Here is a 16,366-nt window from a genome sequence, read left to right as displayed (position 1 = left end):
ACCTGCTATTGGTGAAGAGGGCTCTGGATCTGGTTAGAAGGGTGTGTGTGTGTGTGTGTGTGTGTGTGTGTGTGTGTGTGTGTGTGTGTGTGTGTTTCTGTATGTGTGTGCAGAAGCCAGCAGCTGGCTGAGACCAAACCACAGCCAGATCCAAGCTTGATTTCTGTGGAGCCATGTTCCCTTGGTTCCACTGCAAGTTTGCTTACTGTATGTATTCATGCTTCCAGTTTACCTTCATTTTTTTGTGTGTGTGTGTGTGTGTGTGTGTGTTTGCATTTATTACATTAAAGTGAGGGCTGTGTTTTGTGTTTTGGTATCTTTTACACTCCCCACTGGATCTTTGTGTGCCAGGGTCGAGATATGGTTCTTCTGGGGTCAGGGCCTTGTATGTTTCCATTACTAACCATTGAGATGTGGAGATGCTGAAGGTTTGTGGTGCTCTTCCCCCCTCCCCCCCTCACAGCGTATGAGAATGCCTGGGCCCGGTAAGCCCCAACACGAGCCCTCAGCCCTCACGTTAGCACTCAGCTATGTAACGAGACATGCCTGGGAACTGCTCCTCTCACATTACTAATGATTTGGACATCTTGCTCTTGTCATTTCCTCTTAGACAAACTCCGACGCTAACACAGGGTAACTGTTTCAAACTATCCAGGGAGGAGGGGAAAAAAGGCTGCTTGAAGGGAATATGATAGAGACCGTTGGTTTTGTGTGCGGGGGAAAACAGAACCCATTTGCCAGATGTCTTTTTTTATGGTCATTTCATAGATGAGAATCTCAAATGACAGGGCTTATCATCTCTAAACAAAATAGGGATGGGTCAGTGGTTGCCGCTCTTGCTGCTGTCCTACAATCCAGTCATAGAAAGAGCAGACGTGCATGCAGGATATTGGCAGTGTGACTGCTATATAATTAGATGGATGAAAAGGACACTTGCAGCTGTGTCATGGTAATTTCCTTCTGTACACCTACTGTGGCTGTCGCAGACTCCTGAATTTGTTGTTAAAGGAATTGGCACTGCATGTTGTGTGAACAAATAATGGTAACATCACTTTTGGAACTTTATGAACTATTATCAGTTGGTTATTTGCATGACCAAACTATTTCACAGGGGCATCTTAAGTGTACTTTCTCCCTCCTTCCAACCTCACCTGGTCGTCCATCATAGATAGTGCTAGGAAAGGCAGTATAATTTTAGAGAGTCTCAGTGCAGCCTGGGAGATGATGCTTTATTCTGCTGACTCCTGTTAGTGTGATCACAAGGTTCAGGAGACCATTATTCTGATGAAGACCAGACCGTTGGTCAGATGCTGGCCAAAACAATACTATATTCAGGTTGGAGCAGAAAATGGAGCGTGGCATTCACTTTTTTTCCCCCATTAATTTTTTTTCTCATTTTATTTAGTTTTTTTTTTTTTTTTTTTTACTCTATGGCGTGCAGCCTTGCAGACCAACACAGTCCCTGCCCTGTGGTACAGAGTGTCACATCTGATATCCTGGTGCCAGAGGTGATGAAGCTAATTTGGCGGTCAGTCAGTGACATGGCTAACGAACAAAGCCCTTATTGGACCTGGAGCACTGGAGGCTGTGCTCTGCTGTGCTGTGGCATTGTGGAGGACTATGAACATTGCCATAGGCCACTTCTAAAATCCAAAGCCCTAGGATCTCTTTTGAGCACATCTGGGCATGGATATATTTTAAAATGCTTTCAAAAATTGAAACTGATTAAGAGGTGTGCTCAGCCTAGATAACTGAACACTTGAACAATCTCAAATATGGTCATATTACTTTTGAATGGACAAGAAAATATCCTAGTATTATCCCAGTATTGAGTTAATTCAATTATTTGAATTTGTGCTCAAAATTAAGTTTAACATGCATAAACAAGCTCAACAGAAATAATATTCCTTTTTACCGTAATGGTATATTAAGCACTTCTGTTTTTCAATTTTTTTCCCCATGTTTTTGCTTCCTGGTTTGTTGTTTGTCTTTCCATGCTGGTCTGGGCAAGAGTTAAGTCCTGTTTAGTCTTACTGTGGCAGCCATAAAAGCTGTATAAAATATTCATTTCAACTATTTTGAGTAGGTCAGGATCAAATATTACTATATCTTTGACCAAATACCTTGCCAACGGTATCGTAAAGATATTATAGGGAAGACTCTTGGTGCCTTTGTTACATATTGACACACACAAGACATTTTTAAAAATCATTAGCAATGTGGATCTGATGATCCGGCAGGTAGAGTTATATAATAGTGCCGATACAACAGTCTAATAAGGTCTGAAAGTTGTATCCCTTTACTGTAATGCATCCTTTAAAACCAGGAAAAAACAGCTCATATGTCATATCTCAATATTTTGATATCCAGAATTTGAAATTATATCTAGTCTGATATCATGATACCGATATATTGCACAGTGTTGATTTTTGAGACAGTCGAAAATAAATTCAGTGTTCGAATACAGTTAAATAGTTCATTGACATGGGCATAACATGTTTGAAAATATTGGACATACTTTTTGAAGTCTTGCTGATTCTGAAGAGTCAGTCACTTGAACAGCAGTAAAAGTTGTGGCATCACTTGCAGCTCGATCAGCCAGCCTAAATTAAGAGCTCTTCATTCCTTTCAAATATTATGCATTCAGTTTCCATTATAACAGAGGTATGGTGGTGATGTGGCATTTCTGAAGGGCTGTGAATGTAGTGAAGGTGCGCAAGCGTATCCCAAATCCCCAGGGTTCCTCTTTTTAACGCCTGGGGGGTTCTCTCCTTCACACAGCCTGCTCCTCCACACACTTAGCTGGTCTCTGAGGGATCACACAACTGTCTGAGCTGCTGCTCTGTTTTTGCATACTTAGCCCACATGGTTTTGTCTTGCCTTACACAGTCAGCAATTTGTCAATATACCTTGTTTATTCTCAGTGATTGACAGTATGAATTAGTTTCACCTAGGAGGGGGGGGGGTGATTTAAAAAAAAAAAATATGGAGGGGTAGTGTGGCTGACGGTCTTTTGTCGACCGGTACTATAGCTGTCTGTCACTCCTCTTTTATCATTGAAATTGGAGTTTATCTTTTACAAGCCCAAGCGGAATGTTTTTGTTTTTCAAGTGATTATTAGCATCCTCCTTGGCCGCCGTCTCCGGCTGATGAAATGAGCACATCAAACGGTGCTTGGCGCTAACGAAGCAGCACGGGCTGGCTGGCTGGCTGGCTGGCTCATGCCTTCTGCTGTAAGGCACCTGCTGAAGTGACAGGCACGCAACAAAAGACCCCCTGCCACAAGAGAGTCATCAGTGCTGCTGTGGAGTGGGCAGGACAATAGAGCAAAGAGGTGGCCTGGGCTTTTAGCCGCGTGCCAGCTCGCATTGACAACACACAGGAGCAACAGAGCAGAGGAGGAGGAGGAGGAGGAGGAGGAGGAGGAGGAATGGAGGACAAGAGAGGGAGGAGGAGACTAAAGGGGAGGAGAGAGGCTGACACCTGCATGTGCTTGAGTTCTTCTCTCAATGGTGGACATCTTTACTATAGATAGGAGCTGGTAATGCAAAAGGAAAACAGAGAGGAGGGGATACAAATGTGCAGGTGTACACACACACACACACACACACACACACACGGGCGCGCGCACACGCACACACAGAAGAGATGAAGACAGAGGAGAGTCCAGTGTTGTTAATGGGGTTGCTTGTCTGTGTAGGGTCAGGTGATAGTGCAGATGTGCTTTGTATTTGCTACAGTGGATGAAATACACACACAGCACACCAGGCTCAGAGCACTGTGCTAGTTTATGCGGACTGGTGGGGGAATAAATCAACTTAGGCCTCACATGTAGCCCAGTCTATTTGTGCTGTGCTATTTACTTCTGCAGTGAAATAATCATTAGCCTATAAAATCTGAAAGTGAAAAATGTAAAGGAGGGCTATAAATAGTTGGCGAGCAGCAATATAGATCACTGGCCTTGCCATGTCCCCGAAGACCTCAGCGGTTTCTTTGTCTTAATTCCCTTTTTATAATTTCACTGTGCTCTCTCCAAGAGAGAAGGTGAAGGTCTGAGCTGTGCAAAGATGGCTCTTTCACACACACACAAAGTAGAAAATGGAAAAGATGTCACACAGATCTAATCTTCACAGATCTAATTGTCTTCATAGTGTTAGTGAACTTTTTCTTTGTTTGTTTTTGTATAAACAGTCTGCAAATGCACACCTTACCTCTGCATTATTTTTCACATCATTCCCTCATTTTGAAGAGCCTGAAAAGCCTCATTAGGCCTAATCAGATTCATTGATTTGTCCCATCCGCTGCCCCACACACTCAGACACAAGACACACACCCTCTCCAAGCGCACCCTTTGTACAGCCTAAAGGAGACCAAGCCATTAGTACGGACCATGTTCTTCCTGTTGAATAATGAGTCCTGTTTGATGTTGGTGTTGTTGTTTGGATCCTGTGTGTGATTGGTAGAGATACTGTTGTAATCCCATGCTGAGCAGCTCCCTGATTAACTTTATGTTTTTGTAGCCAGATTCATAGAATGGAAACCTCTAAGTGGTTTGACTCTGTAGTGTGTTTGGCTCGTTTTGCAAAGCCCGTTTTCAAAGGTTTCTTCTTCATCTCCCGTTTTTTTTTCTTCTTTTTTCTTTTAGATTGAGAGACAATAAAGTTTCCCCTCTCCATTTTCTATTCCATCTAGTCTTGGACCCTCTCACTCAAAGACCTCAAAGAATGTGTCACACGCTGCCTCTCTGAGGTGTAATTGGTGGTCTCTCCCACTCTTTCTCTCTCTCTCTCGGTTCGTGGTCCAATGAACACAAGCGTGCTTGCACATTTACGCTAATGATTTTGAATAGTGATTAAAATGAATTGGAGAGTGCACTGCTTCTGTAGTATCCGGACCCCGCCATCATTAGTGCATCTCTCTCCCTCTCTTCCTCTTTTTCCTCTTTCTGTATCTCTGCTGCTAGTCAAGCAGGGGTTTCAGACGAGGCCTGGGGTGGGCTTTCATGAGCACAGACTCAAAGGTTTCTCCACTTCTTGTAATCATGGACACCACTCTTCTAGCACTTTCACTGTCGTCTTCTGGCTCCTCAAAGGTGCCTTTGATTCCCTCACATCCTACACCCATGCCGGATAGTGTCACATTATTTTTTCCCCTCTTTCCTTTTTTAATTTCTCCCCTCTTTTTCTCCTACTCTTTTCACCCCCTCTCTCACTCTTCTCTCCTCTGTTGTTCTTTGGCCCATTCGGAGCACAGGCTCATCTGCCCCTCTTCGTATTTTTTGTCCTCGGATCTAGAGCTGATTTAGCACTCTCCTCTTCAGGACCGCTTAATTCCAGCACCCTTCCCCTTCACTTCCCCATTCACCCCCTCAACCCCCCTCCTTCCCTCCCAGTTTGCCTTGATCCACTTTTTTTTAATCGCCTCCCTCTCTTTGTTTTTCTTCTTCTCCTGTATTAAATGAATAATGCAGAGAGGAGGAAGTAGGGATGAAAGAGGAGCTAAAGCCAGTGCCAACCTCTGTGGTGCACAGCTCCACATCGTCTCTCAGGACCAGCAACACATCAGGGCTAACAAGCCTCACTTTGCCTTTTTTCTCACTCGCCATTCTTCTTGGGACTGTGTCTGCCCCTCTCAGCCCCTGCTCTGCCCTGCTCAAATTTGCTCTCTCCCACTGTTTTACCCCACTTGACTTCACTCTGCTTTGCCAAATTCTTCTTTGCTCCACCTTTCTGAGTCCAGAGTCCGACTCTGTCCTGTGTGATGGGCAGTGGTCAAATAGTTGCGTAATTGAGTAGTGGAATCCTTGATGACCCAAAATGGTTCATTTGGACATCCCGGTGTTGTTTTATTATTGTTATTGTTGTTGTTTTTTCATTTGTTTTTTAGTATGGACATTTCAGTATAATTTCTTGAAGTACATATGTGCTGTTGGTCAAAACACAAGAGGTTGCATACCTTAATTGATCTGAGTTTGGCTTGACGATGTCATTAGAGGAAAGGCCATGGGGACACCAAAGTCAATAGAGCTGTTCCTGTAGGGGTCATGAATATGCACAGAACATTTGAAAAGTTTTGCTTTTACCACATTCAAGCTATTTTGTTCAAAGCTAGGATCTGCAGTAGCAGACATGGTGGCAGTCAGTGTCAATCCATATCTCCAGCACTGTTCAGTTCTGGCTTTGGTTAGTGGTGCGGGTGGCACAGTGGGCTGGGCAGAGAATGACTGACCTTTGAAACCCCCAGAATGTAGCATTACTGGTGGAGAACGTTGCCTTAAAATCACCGCATTAGTTAATACTTTCCTGGGGAGACTACTACACTGTAGATTTAGAGCAAAATGAAAATGACTTACATGCACTCCACCCAACCAAATCCAGTCCAGTGGCAGTAGAGAAACAAGAAGTATTTCTTGTACATGCCAAATAGTCTCTTTCTTTTCTTTCCATTTTTGTGCTTGCTGAAATTGTTTTACACTGCAGAGTAAGTGGTTAACAGACTCTGGATATGTATCATCCTAGAAGATGGAGAGAATGCTTGTTTCCTTTGCAAGAATTGGGTTCAAACATGGCAAGGTATGGCTGTGATCTCTTTTGGGTCTTAAATTTAATTTGGCCTGTTGGTGCAATTTGGCACTGAATTGTTACATTGCAACATTCAGAGTGATCAGTTTGACTTCATACAGAAAACATTAATTTCAACCATTTGGCTAATCACTATAACTATTGGCTCCTCTGCTTTCTTCTCTCTGCTCTACACTACTGCTTTCTGCCCCTTTCTGCTTTAGTCCTTATTTCTTCCATGTTACATGGCATTACATGGTTTTTAAATCCGTCCAACTATGTCCAGATCTGTGTTGGTGCTTCCCTGGGCAGGCATACAATTTTGGGACGGAATTGTAGGTCATGTTTAGACCCTGTGTCCAAGGAAAGCAAAAAAAAATCTGGGATTAATGTTTAAATGAGGGGGAGTAAGTTGGGAGTCCAACAGAGACGAAGACATGTTCAAGTAGGAGGAAAAAGAAAGATTGATAGATTTTTGGCAAAGACAAGCAACATTGTTTATATTAGCAAATCATTAAATTAGGTGTGTCCTTGAAGTAGGATAGAACAAAGAAATCTATTCACTGGAAATTGCACAACCATCTTGTTAATATGTCCTTCTCTTTTCTTCTCCTATCTCTCTGTCTTTTTTAAAGTTATTTTTTGTAATTTGTTTTTGTCTTATTAAAAGTGTCAAAAGTCAGGAAAGATGTAGCTGAAAATACAAGAGGAAGACATACAACATAAGTCATAGGCAGAATTTGAACCCAGAACATTACAGGCACACTATGCAGCTTGTTCAGACTGCCAGCCCAAATCTGTTTTTGGCATATCCAGATTCTATCCAGATTGATTGATTTTAGAAGTCTGCACAGCCAAAAAAAAAAAAAAAAAATACAACAAACAAGCAAACAAACAAACAAAAAAACATGAAATGTAATTTTTTTTTGCAAATTGGCCACATTTGGAGGTACACTCTGGATTCTTTGACCACTTTGGATTGCAAACTGACTTGCAAGTGACTTTTGGGACTTGCAGTGCGACACCAAACAGCAATGTCAAATCCAGAGTGACGGAAGTGCATCAGAGTGGCTGAGCAAAATTCATGCTGCTACTAACAGAGCGGTTTGGAGGACAACAGTCGACTTGACAGAGCTGTTGTTTGGAGGGCGAGATGATGGATCTCAATTTCTCATGTGTCTGTGTTGGAAAAATGCACAGAGTTACTCATGCCTGCATCGTTACCACAGCAACCTATGCACATAGGTTGGTGATGTCTGGACACACAAATCTGATCTGATCACTTGCAAATAACAGTGCGGACAGTCTGTCTTAAAAATCTGATTTGAGAAACAAATCTGATTTGCCTGTAGTCTGAACAAAGCCTTAGACTGCTGAGCCATCAGGACAGCCATCTCTTCATCCTTCTATCTCTGTTCTTCCCTTCCCCCCTCAATCATATAATTAGTTATGTGTGATTGGGCCTGCTGTGAGATTGTGGGGCTAGAATCTCACATTAGATGGAACACATTCAGAAAACAATGTTTGTTTACATTGAGTGGTTGGTGGTCTAGACAGGAATTTTGGTTTCCATTTATTTATTTGTTTGTTTGTTTATTTGTTTATTTATTTATGTATTTATTTATTTTTGCTTTCCTCAACAGGGAAGAAACTATCAATATGTCAGGGAGATAAATGGGACTCTTGTTACCTCCCTAACCAATATCCATTTCCCTCCTTTTTTTCTGATAGCTTCAAAAAAATGATATAGGACTAGGTATTCAGACCTAACTTAATGTGTGTCTATATATTTTGCCTCGGTCTTTATCGATTCTCTCTCCACAGCATACTGAAACCGGGTTGCACCCGATCCCTTGGGCTGTCTGGGCAGCTGTATATTTCCAGCTGTCTGGGGCCAGAGCTTTAAACAGGGCTTTGCCATACATGCATCTATGAATAGCCAGGGATTTCGCTTTTAGCTGCTGCTGCCCTATAGCTGCCAAGAGCCAAGCCAGTCAGCCATCTCCCCTTCACATGATACAAAGGCAGCAGAGCTGGTATCTGGAGTTTCCACTACTGTTTGTACCCACTGAATGTTGTGGAAGAAAAAAAGTCTTTCCTATGATGAGAGCAAGACCTTTTGCAGGCCAGAGAAAATGAGAAAAGTAGCTGAAAACTGGGTTTGTGACAGAAGAGAAGAGAGAAATTTTGTAAGGATAACAACGATAGCATTTATTAGGGCTATCCTTTACTTTTGATTACACTTAGATATAAGCTGTCCCATTCCTTGTGAGAAACATGACTAGTTTGTTTTGCTTTTACCATTTTACAAACTTTATTTGTAAGAGACATGAGCGTGTGAGGCCGAAGAGTGTAACCTTGCTTAGTTTACTCCTCCTGATTGAGTTAGCGCTGGTAATTGTCCTGTGTTCCCCGGTGTGTGTTGATCTAATGTGGCAGTCTTAATTGATCTCGTTAACATGGGTTGTGGGAGGTGGCTGAACAACAGGGCGCCCAGATGCCCCCTAGTTATTTTGACACATAGGCAGTCAGAAACATAGAGGGTCAGGGAGAGGAGAAAGGGTGCCAGCCCCAATCTAACAACGCAGGAGGCTGAAGTGCAAAGAATCACGAAGAGAGGCAGGCATACTGGCTGGGTGGATGACTAGAAAGTCCCCTGGTACTGGTCTGAAAATGTCACGACAGCCAGCCAGCCAGCCAGCCAGCCAGCCAGCCAGCCAGCCTCTGGCTCCAGCGCTGGGTAATAGGCCTCATTTACACCTGGCTTTAAAGATGTAGATCTAGGATGTTTCCAGATCCTGTCCAAATAGAGCTTCATGGAACATGTGAACACAGGTGCAAATACACCAAGGGACTGGAATCTGATTTTGAAAAGCTTACAAAACTCTTCAAAATCAGTTTAATTTTTGGATGCAGGATGTATCAGTGGCCGATATATCCCCCTCAGATAAATGAGAAAATTAAATTAGTTATTGTTCAGATAATTACAATTCTTTTTTTTTTTTTTTTTTTTTTTACTTGTTGTTCCCATAATGGAATTTCAGCCAATAATTCCCTTTGATAATGTTGATCCTTTTCCTACAACATCTGCGATTCTTCGGTGGCTCTTTGCTGTCACATTTTAATCAAAACATTGACAACATAAGTTTTCTTTCTTTCTTTTTTAAATTAATTTGTTTATGATTTGACTTGCTCTCACCATTAGACATTGTTATTTTATACAAGAACTACATGTTGGGTGTTGTATGCTGTGTCATGTTTAATGTGGGGGCTCTCTTGCCAGATAAGGTTTTCTCTTGAATTTATAGTCATTGCTTTTCTGCCTGTTAGCAGATCAAGAGAGATAAAGATAAATATATGTTGAAGCATATCAGTAAAAAATGGCCTTCCTTGTGTTAACTACAGTTTGTTTACAAAAATTGTATTGACTGTGGAAAACCTAGGTGTTCAAACTAAAATGTTATCCTTCACTCTTCACATAAGTAATGTTATCATACTTGTATTGGCCACAACAAAGGTAATCTTAGCCATTGGTGTTAGTTGGTCATTGGTTAACATTATCAGCCTTGAAATTCAATATGTATTCCACCTCTCGTATTGTTTTAGTGTTGTTTGTTCTGAGGGCTGAGAATCTAAACTCAGTCAAGGTGTATCTTGTACTACATGGACCCAAAGTGCTATGTATGAGCCGCATATTGCTACTCTAATGACTGAATTAACGGATTTTTATGAATGATACTGATAATCCCATAATATTAAGACTACTATGACCCAGAAAGTCATATGCAACCACATAGGCACGTGTCCCCATGTATTCAGTGTAGACATGTATGTTCATGTATTAATTAATAGCTTCATTAACATCACTGCTTGTATTTAATGTCATGGTGATCATGACAAGCTACTTTTTAATACTATAATGTACTATAATTGCATGGTTATTTGTCACAAACACCAAGAAGAGGATAAAGAAATCGGTAGGATCATCACTTCTCTTGAATGTAGTGGAAGTATCTCAGTCAGAGAGGAAGGAGGTAGCTGGCCAGTAAAGATTTTCATTCTTTATTGGTGGTCAATTGTTGTCTTTGTGGATGGGACACCACAGTTAGATGAAAGTATTTTGTTTATGAGTTTATCTTAGTAACAGGGCTACCCAATCAAATGGTGTCATGGGTGCATGTAAACTGCCTAATCCAAGTAAGACCTTAACCAGAGCTTGGCTAATAGGTGGGCTACTCATCTAAACATAGCCACTGATAAAGGATTTTTCTTCACTGGAGTTTATAAAGTTAAAAACTAATATGAAGCCCTTCAAGCAAAGGATCCAGGATTGGATGTTAAACAATGTTTTTCTAGGTTGCCGTTCTTGCCTCCAGCATTGGGTGCTTTAAATTCTCATAATTTGTAAGCCCCCTTTACATTTGAATTGCTTTAAACTTATTTGAAACAAGCTTTTAATGTAAATTTCAGAAAATAATATTCCCAATATAGTCTATGTAATCCCAGGAGAAATGATGCTGTGCAAACACTTATTTTCATGATCTTCAAAGCCCACACGCAGGCCAGCGAACCTTGAGAAGAAAAGCTGAACTAATGTAAAATAAACAACCACAGTATTGACAAAAGGCTTGCGTGCTTAGACGCACACACACATGCACACAAACATACATGCACATGCACAAATAAAACACCAAGCCACACACACATGTACAGACATGCCACACACACCACACATACACATACAGAGTCATGCATATATTTAATGCAGATGTCTAATTAGCATTATTAACCTTTAGTGAATGGAACTGATGACATCACCAGGGAGACAGTTGCTCAGTGCCATTCCTCTCTATTGTAACAGGGGATTTTTAATTGGCCAGGGAGGCTTGAGCTCTCGCTGTCTGTTTGTCAGAGGCGACAGAGACGACAGACAGTTAGTACTACACAGACGAGTTGACAGACTGGCAGATACACGGACAGACGGCCGTCACTCCGATGGAAAAACATGCAAATGACCACCGTGAAGTGTGTTGTGTCCCACTCCTTTTGTGTAGAAACTGCATGTGTGTCTGTTTTTCTGTTTGTGTGTGCTTGCATGTATTCATGTAAATGAGAGATATTGTTCCCTGACCAAGAGACGACAGATAGTGGTGGAATCATTACAGTTCCAGCACCAGACTCTGGATCTGATGGCCAACCATACAGACTTGCCCATTCCTTTTGTCTCCTTTCTGAGGGCTTGAGCATGTCTGTATTTTTATTTTCCTCTCTGCTTGACTCTGTCTGCAGCATCTGCTCATTATAGTCTTCCTGCATTAAGCTATTTCCATTTCCTCCACTACCCTCTAGTGTGTGCACATTCATGTGCAGATACGTGTATGCATGTGTGCACACAGATTCATCTACTTCATTTAATATGTTGAATACATGCATACACCCCTCTTTACCTATGTGTTTTCTTGTGCATGACACGTGGTAGGTGTTATGCATGCACTGTATCTTGACTAAATTATGTGTAAAAACATGTTGATTGTTAGACTTGTAATGTTACTATATTCTGTACATTACTGTAAGCATTTTAAGGGATCCCAGAGCATCTGTCACAGCTCAAGTATTTCCCACAAACATGAGTTGAGCAGAGACTCTGGAATCATGAGCTAATTGCACGTGTGAATATAATTTTTGCATCATACTTTTTTTTCTGCAAAGATTTGTTTAAATTATTCATTCAGGTAACATTTCACATTATGGCACTGTCTGTTTTAAGTGTGGTGGTAAGCCAAGCAACTGTTGGTGGAGTATCTTTTGCAATTAGCTTTCTTCGAGGCTACAAGCCAGAACATGCAATTATACATCACCATGGCATACACCCATACTCAACACTCTCACCTCTGTGTGACCTATATTTCCTCAGAAAATACAAAATGAAGTGGAACTGTTTAAATGTCTGTATAACCAGTTATTCCCAGGAAATTTTCCCTGGACGAATGCCAAGGAAATATACAGTGGCATTATCTGTTTTTTGTTCAGTTCAGTGTTGCTGTCTGTGTTAGCTGGACCACGCTGCAACCTGAGAGGAGCTCAGACAAAGAGTATCGAATCTTCAGTCATGACCTAGGATCTGGTTCTACTGAAACTGGACACCGACCAACATTGGCAGGATTAACCAGCATTCTGCAGTTCATTACTAAGCAACATCATTGAGTGAACTGTTGTTTGGATTGTCTTGGTTGTCTTTTTGCTGCAGTTCAGTGTTATCAAAGAGTTTAGTCTTACTTTTCCCTCAAGGATTAATGGAAGTGGTCTGTCTAATGGTAAACTTTGAGTAGGTTGACCAGAGTGTGTTGTGTGTGTTTGTGTCTTTGTTAGGGGTGTAAAGGATCAAGCTCCTGACACCATGGATATGGACACACAGCCTCAAGGACAGCAAGCAGCCGTACCAGTGTTTCAACCCCAGGTAGGCTACACACACACACTCACTCACTCACTCACTCACCTTTGTCATCTCTCTTCCTTCACCTCTATTTTCCTGTCACCCTCTCAGTATTTCTACCATTCAGAGTTGCAGCCAAATCACTAGCCATTTCTATTTCTCTAGCCCCTCAGTTGCAATTGTGAGACAGTTTATTTCCTATATTAACCTCCTTGACTGGAGTGAGTGGTTTATTGAAATATAATAAAAGGGATGGATGCTTGCTTTTAAATTGTTTCCACATAACTCTATAGGCTAATAAATAAGGGAGAATATGTTCATGATTTATGGTGATGCCTTGTAATGCGTGGGCATTTCAGGCAAAAATGCTATGCGATATTCACAGGGAACAATTTGGCAATTTTCCCCCTGCACTTACTTCGACAAACTAATGGGAAGCCTTACATCAAACTTCTTCTGATGACACAGATGGCCATTGATTGTTGATCTTTTGACAGGCCCCCTCTGTCTCAAACTGATTCGACACTGAACCTTTTGACGATTGTTGTTGTCTTTACATGCTTGTACAGTAGCAAGTACCAAGCCCATGTCACTGTGCTATAACAATTGTGCTCTTGTTTGGAAGTAAGCTGAACTGAACAAGCCAAACTCGGGAACACAAGTAAAATTACAAATAAAATTTTGTGACTATTTGATAATTCAAAAATCATGACCTATCCCTATAGTCTCACCATACAGTAAAACAACCTCAGACATACATAACAAGTTGGAAGCAGGGCCGAGGGCTTTTTAATGGACTTGGATTCCTTTGTCATGGGACGGCTCCACCCAACACCTTAGATGGCCAGTTACATAAAAGTAAAGAACCATTTTAGTTCATCTTTATGGTGTGGTTTCTATGCAAATGTGCCTGTCTTCTTGTAGATTTATAGTGCCACCATAAACATGGCTTCAGTGGTCGTGTAATGGTTTGGTACAAGTGAAAATAATGTAAATCCTTTTTTTTTGTTTTGTTTTGGGTTTTTTTTTTTTGTATGTCCATTTTAGTCACTAGACTTCAATCAAATATAACAGATACCGGTAATTCTGATATCTAACCAGAATTTTCCACACCTGTCAACTAAATGGCATTTAAAACTTGTTGTTGAATAATGGCTTCTTAACCACCCATTAAAGCTGTTTGGATGGCTTTTGACAGCCAAGTACTATTCTGATGATTTTGGTGTTTTAGTCATGGTGTTGGAATTTTGTTGAATTTCAGACTGAGTTGATTTAGGTTTAGCTCTGCTAACCAAAATGTTTGTGGCATATAGTTTACATTATTATAAAGAAATCATTTAATGACCCTTTAGTCAAAGTGGTTAGAGTTGTAAGAGAAAGCTTGTTTGTAAAGAAACCATAGTTACGGTAAAATGGCTTTGTAATTATGTTTTTGTACCTAGCCCTCTAAGGGGCTTAGTGATCTTGGCCCATGACAAATAATTCACACCAGTTCATTATAGAGTTCTCCGAGCCCTGTTTTCAACATGCCTTGGATCACACAATCACTTAAAGCTTTCCTTTAATTTGTCACCCTTCTACAGCTTTCCATCCCCTCGTTTGATCTGTATCTGTTCTTTATTATCCTGTTTTCCTGCTTCATCAAAGTTGAGCCACCTAGTCCAGTTGTCCATTGGCTGAGAGAAGTTCAGACCAGTGTTGCCTGAGTGTAAGATAGGCAGGAATGGATGAGTGTTGAATTGTTTCTATTGATTGGAGCTCTGGAGGTTGGCAAAGCCTGACCTCCCAGCGTGCCTTTCTCGGTTCAGTACGATTCGGGTTTGTTCTTTGCAAATGTGGTTATTGTTGGATTTTAATACCGCCCTCCAACATCAAGCCCATTGATTTCTCTCTAGGAGGATGTTTTTGCCTCCATAACTATTGAATAGACTTTTAACAAAGAGGATCATCCATATGCCCCAGAGTAAATGTGGAAAACGGCTGTTTTTTGTGAGGGAGAAAGGCACTACACTAAAAATAGGCTTGTGTTCTCAGTTGTTGTTTTTCTTGTGTATGCAAGGGCACTGCAATATTAACACTAGAATTGCCAAGGGGGTTAATTTATTCTAAGATTTGTAATTGCAAAATTAAAGATAATTGGGTTGCACACAAAAGAAAGTCAGATAAAGGCTCTAATGATTAATTTGAGTTTTAAGCGGCACACTCCCCCACACTCACTAGGTCTTCCAATGATTTCCCAGCAGTTGATGATGTGGTGTTGTTACAGCTTAATGATTTCTCTCACTGTTTTTCAATCTATTTTCAGCAGTTTTAATCAGTTTTTCATTCTAGGCCTACTTTTTGTGCATAGGTTATTGGCAGTAAATCGAACTTGTGATATTACGTCATGTTTTTGCACTCACATCGAGTACATCTGTACTGATTTCATATTTAGTGGGAGATGGAGAGAAACAGTCGGTTAGAGTATGTAGATAGCTGTCTAACCAGCATCCAGATGGGTGTCTTTCAACAAGTCCTAAATCTGTTTCACACTTTACCAAGGTTCAGTCTGCTCGGCAGCACAGGGGGGGAAAAACCCACCAGCCTCCTCCTGAAGAAATCTGAATTGTATATGCGATGAAGGATATTCTGTATCTCTTGCAATATCATTTCTCTTGGTCCCGGAGGTATGATGCATATGCATTAGGTAAACGAGATGAGCTGGTAAGATGTGCATTTTTAATGGCGCATTTGCTCTTTGAGTGAGTAGGAGGGTTGGCGATGAGGCCCCCTCAGATCAGATTTTGATCGTCACTGCAGATTTTGACAGAGACGGATCTTTCTGTAAGCGCTAAGACAAGGCAGTGCGGTTGTGGAGCAGATTGAGAAGAGAAGCAGAAGAAGAACCTTTGGGGTGAATCCTGGCTGTTTGACTGGCTGTTTGACTGGCTGGCTGGCTGAGAATGAATATTACATGGTGCCGAGCTCAAGGGGGCTGGTGACTGGTGAGGGTGGGAGTGGGCCCCCCTGCCTAACTCTCTGTCGGTCTGTCTGCCTCTGTCTGTCTGTCTCTCTTCCTCTCTCTCTCCCTCTCTCTCTGTGGGAGACAGCACCTCTCTGCCGCCGCTGGCCTTTCTGTGGCAGCCGTTGGCACTGTTGGGCTGTCACATCACACCTCCTCCCCTCTGCTGCTTGTCTTCGTTTCTCTCTCACCCTCTCTCTCCCTTTCTCTGTCTCCTGCATTCCCTCTTCCAGTCTCCATGTGTCTTGTCAGTTGTGTTTGGCGATGGTGTCATTATTGGCCAGCCCGTATCACACTTCTTCCGATGAGCTGTCTGTCTGCTCTCTTCTCTCTCTCTCTCTCTCTCTCTCCTTCTCTCTCTTTCTCTCTCTC

At 41.7% G+C, this 16,366-nt stretch overlaps 1 protein-coding gene across 2 annotated transcripts in view; it reads left to right on the top strand.

Annotated features, from left to right (window-relative positions):
* Positions 1-16,366, top strand: part of nek7 (NIMA-related kinase 7) — a 70,113-nt gene that overhangs the window by 10,657 nt on the left and 43,090 nt on the right. For both annotated transcript variants that reach the window (XM_030049116.1, XM_030049115.1), the window contains exon 2: positions 12,930-13,017. In XM_030049116.1, coding sequence (XP_029904976.1) covers positions 12,958-13,017 — 60 coding nt within the window. In that variant the 5' untranslated portion in view covers positions 12,930-12,957. The remainder of the gene's footprint in view (positions 1-12,929; positions 13,018-16,366) is intronic.

The sequence above is a fragment of the Myripristis murdjan genome, chromosome 4, assembly GCF_902150065.1.
Source record: "Myripristis murdjan chromosome 4, fMyrMur1.1, whole genome shotgun sequence".
NCBI lineage: Eukaryota > Metazoa > Chordata > Actinopteri > Holocentriformes > Holocentridae > Myripristis > Myripristis murdjan.
The sequence above is the reverse complement of the archived record's forward strand: the minus strand, read 5'-3'. Positions and strand labels throughout refer to the sequence as shown.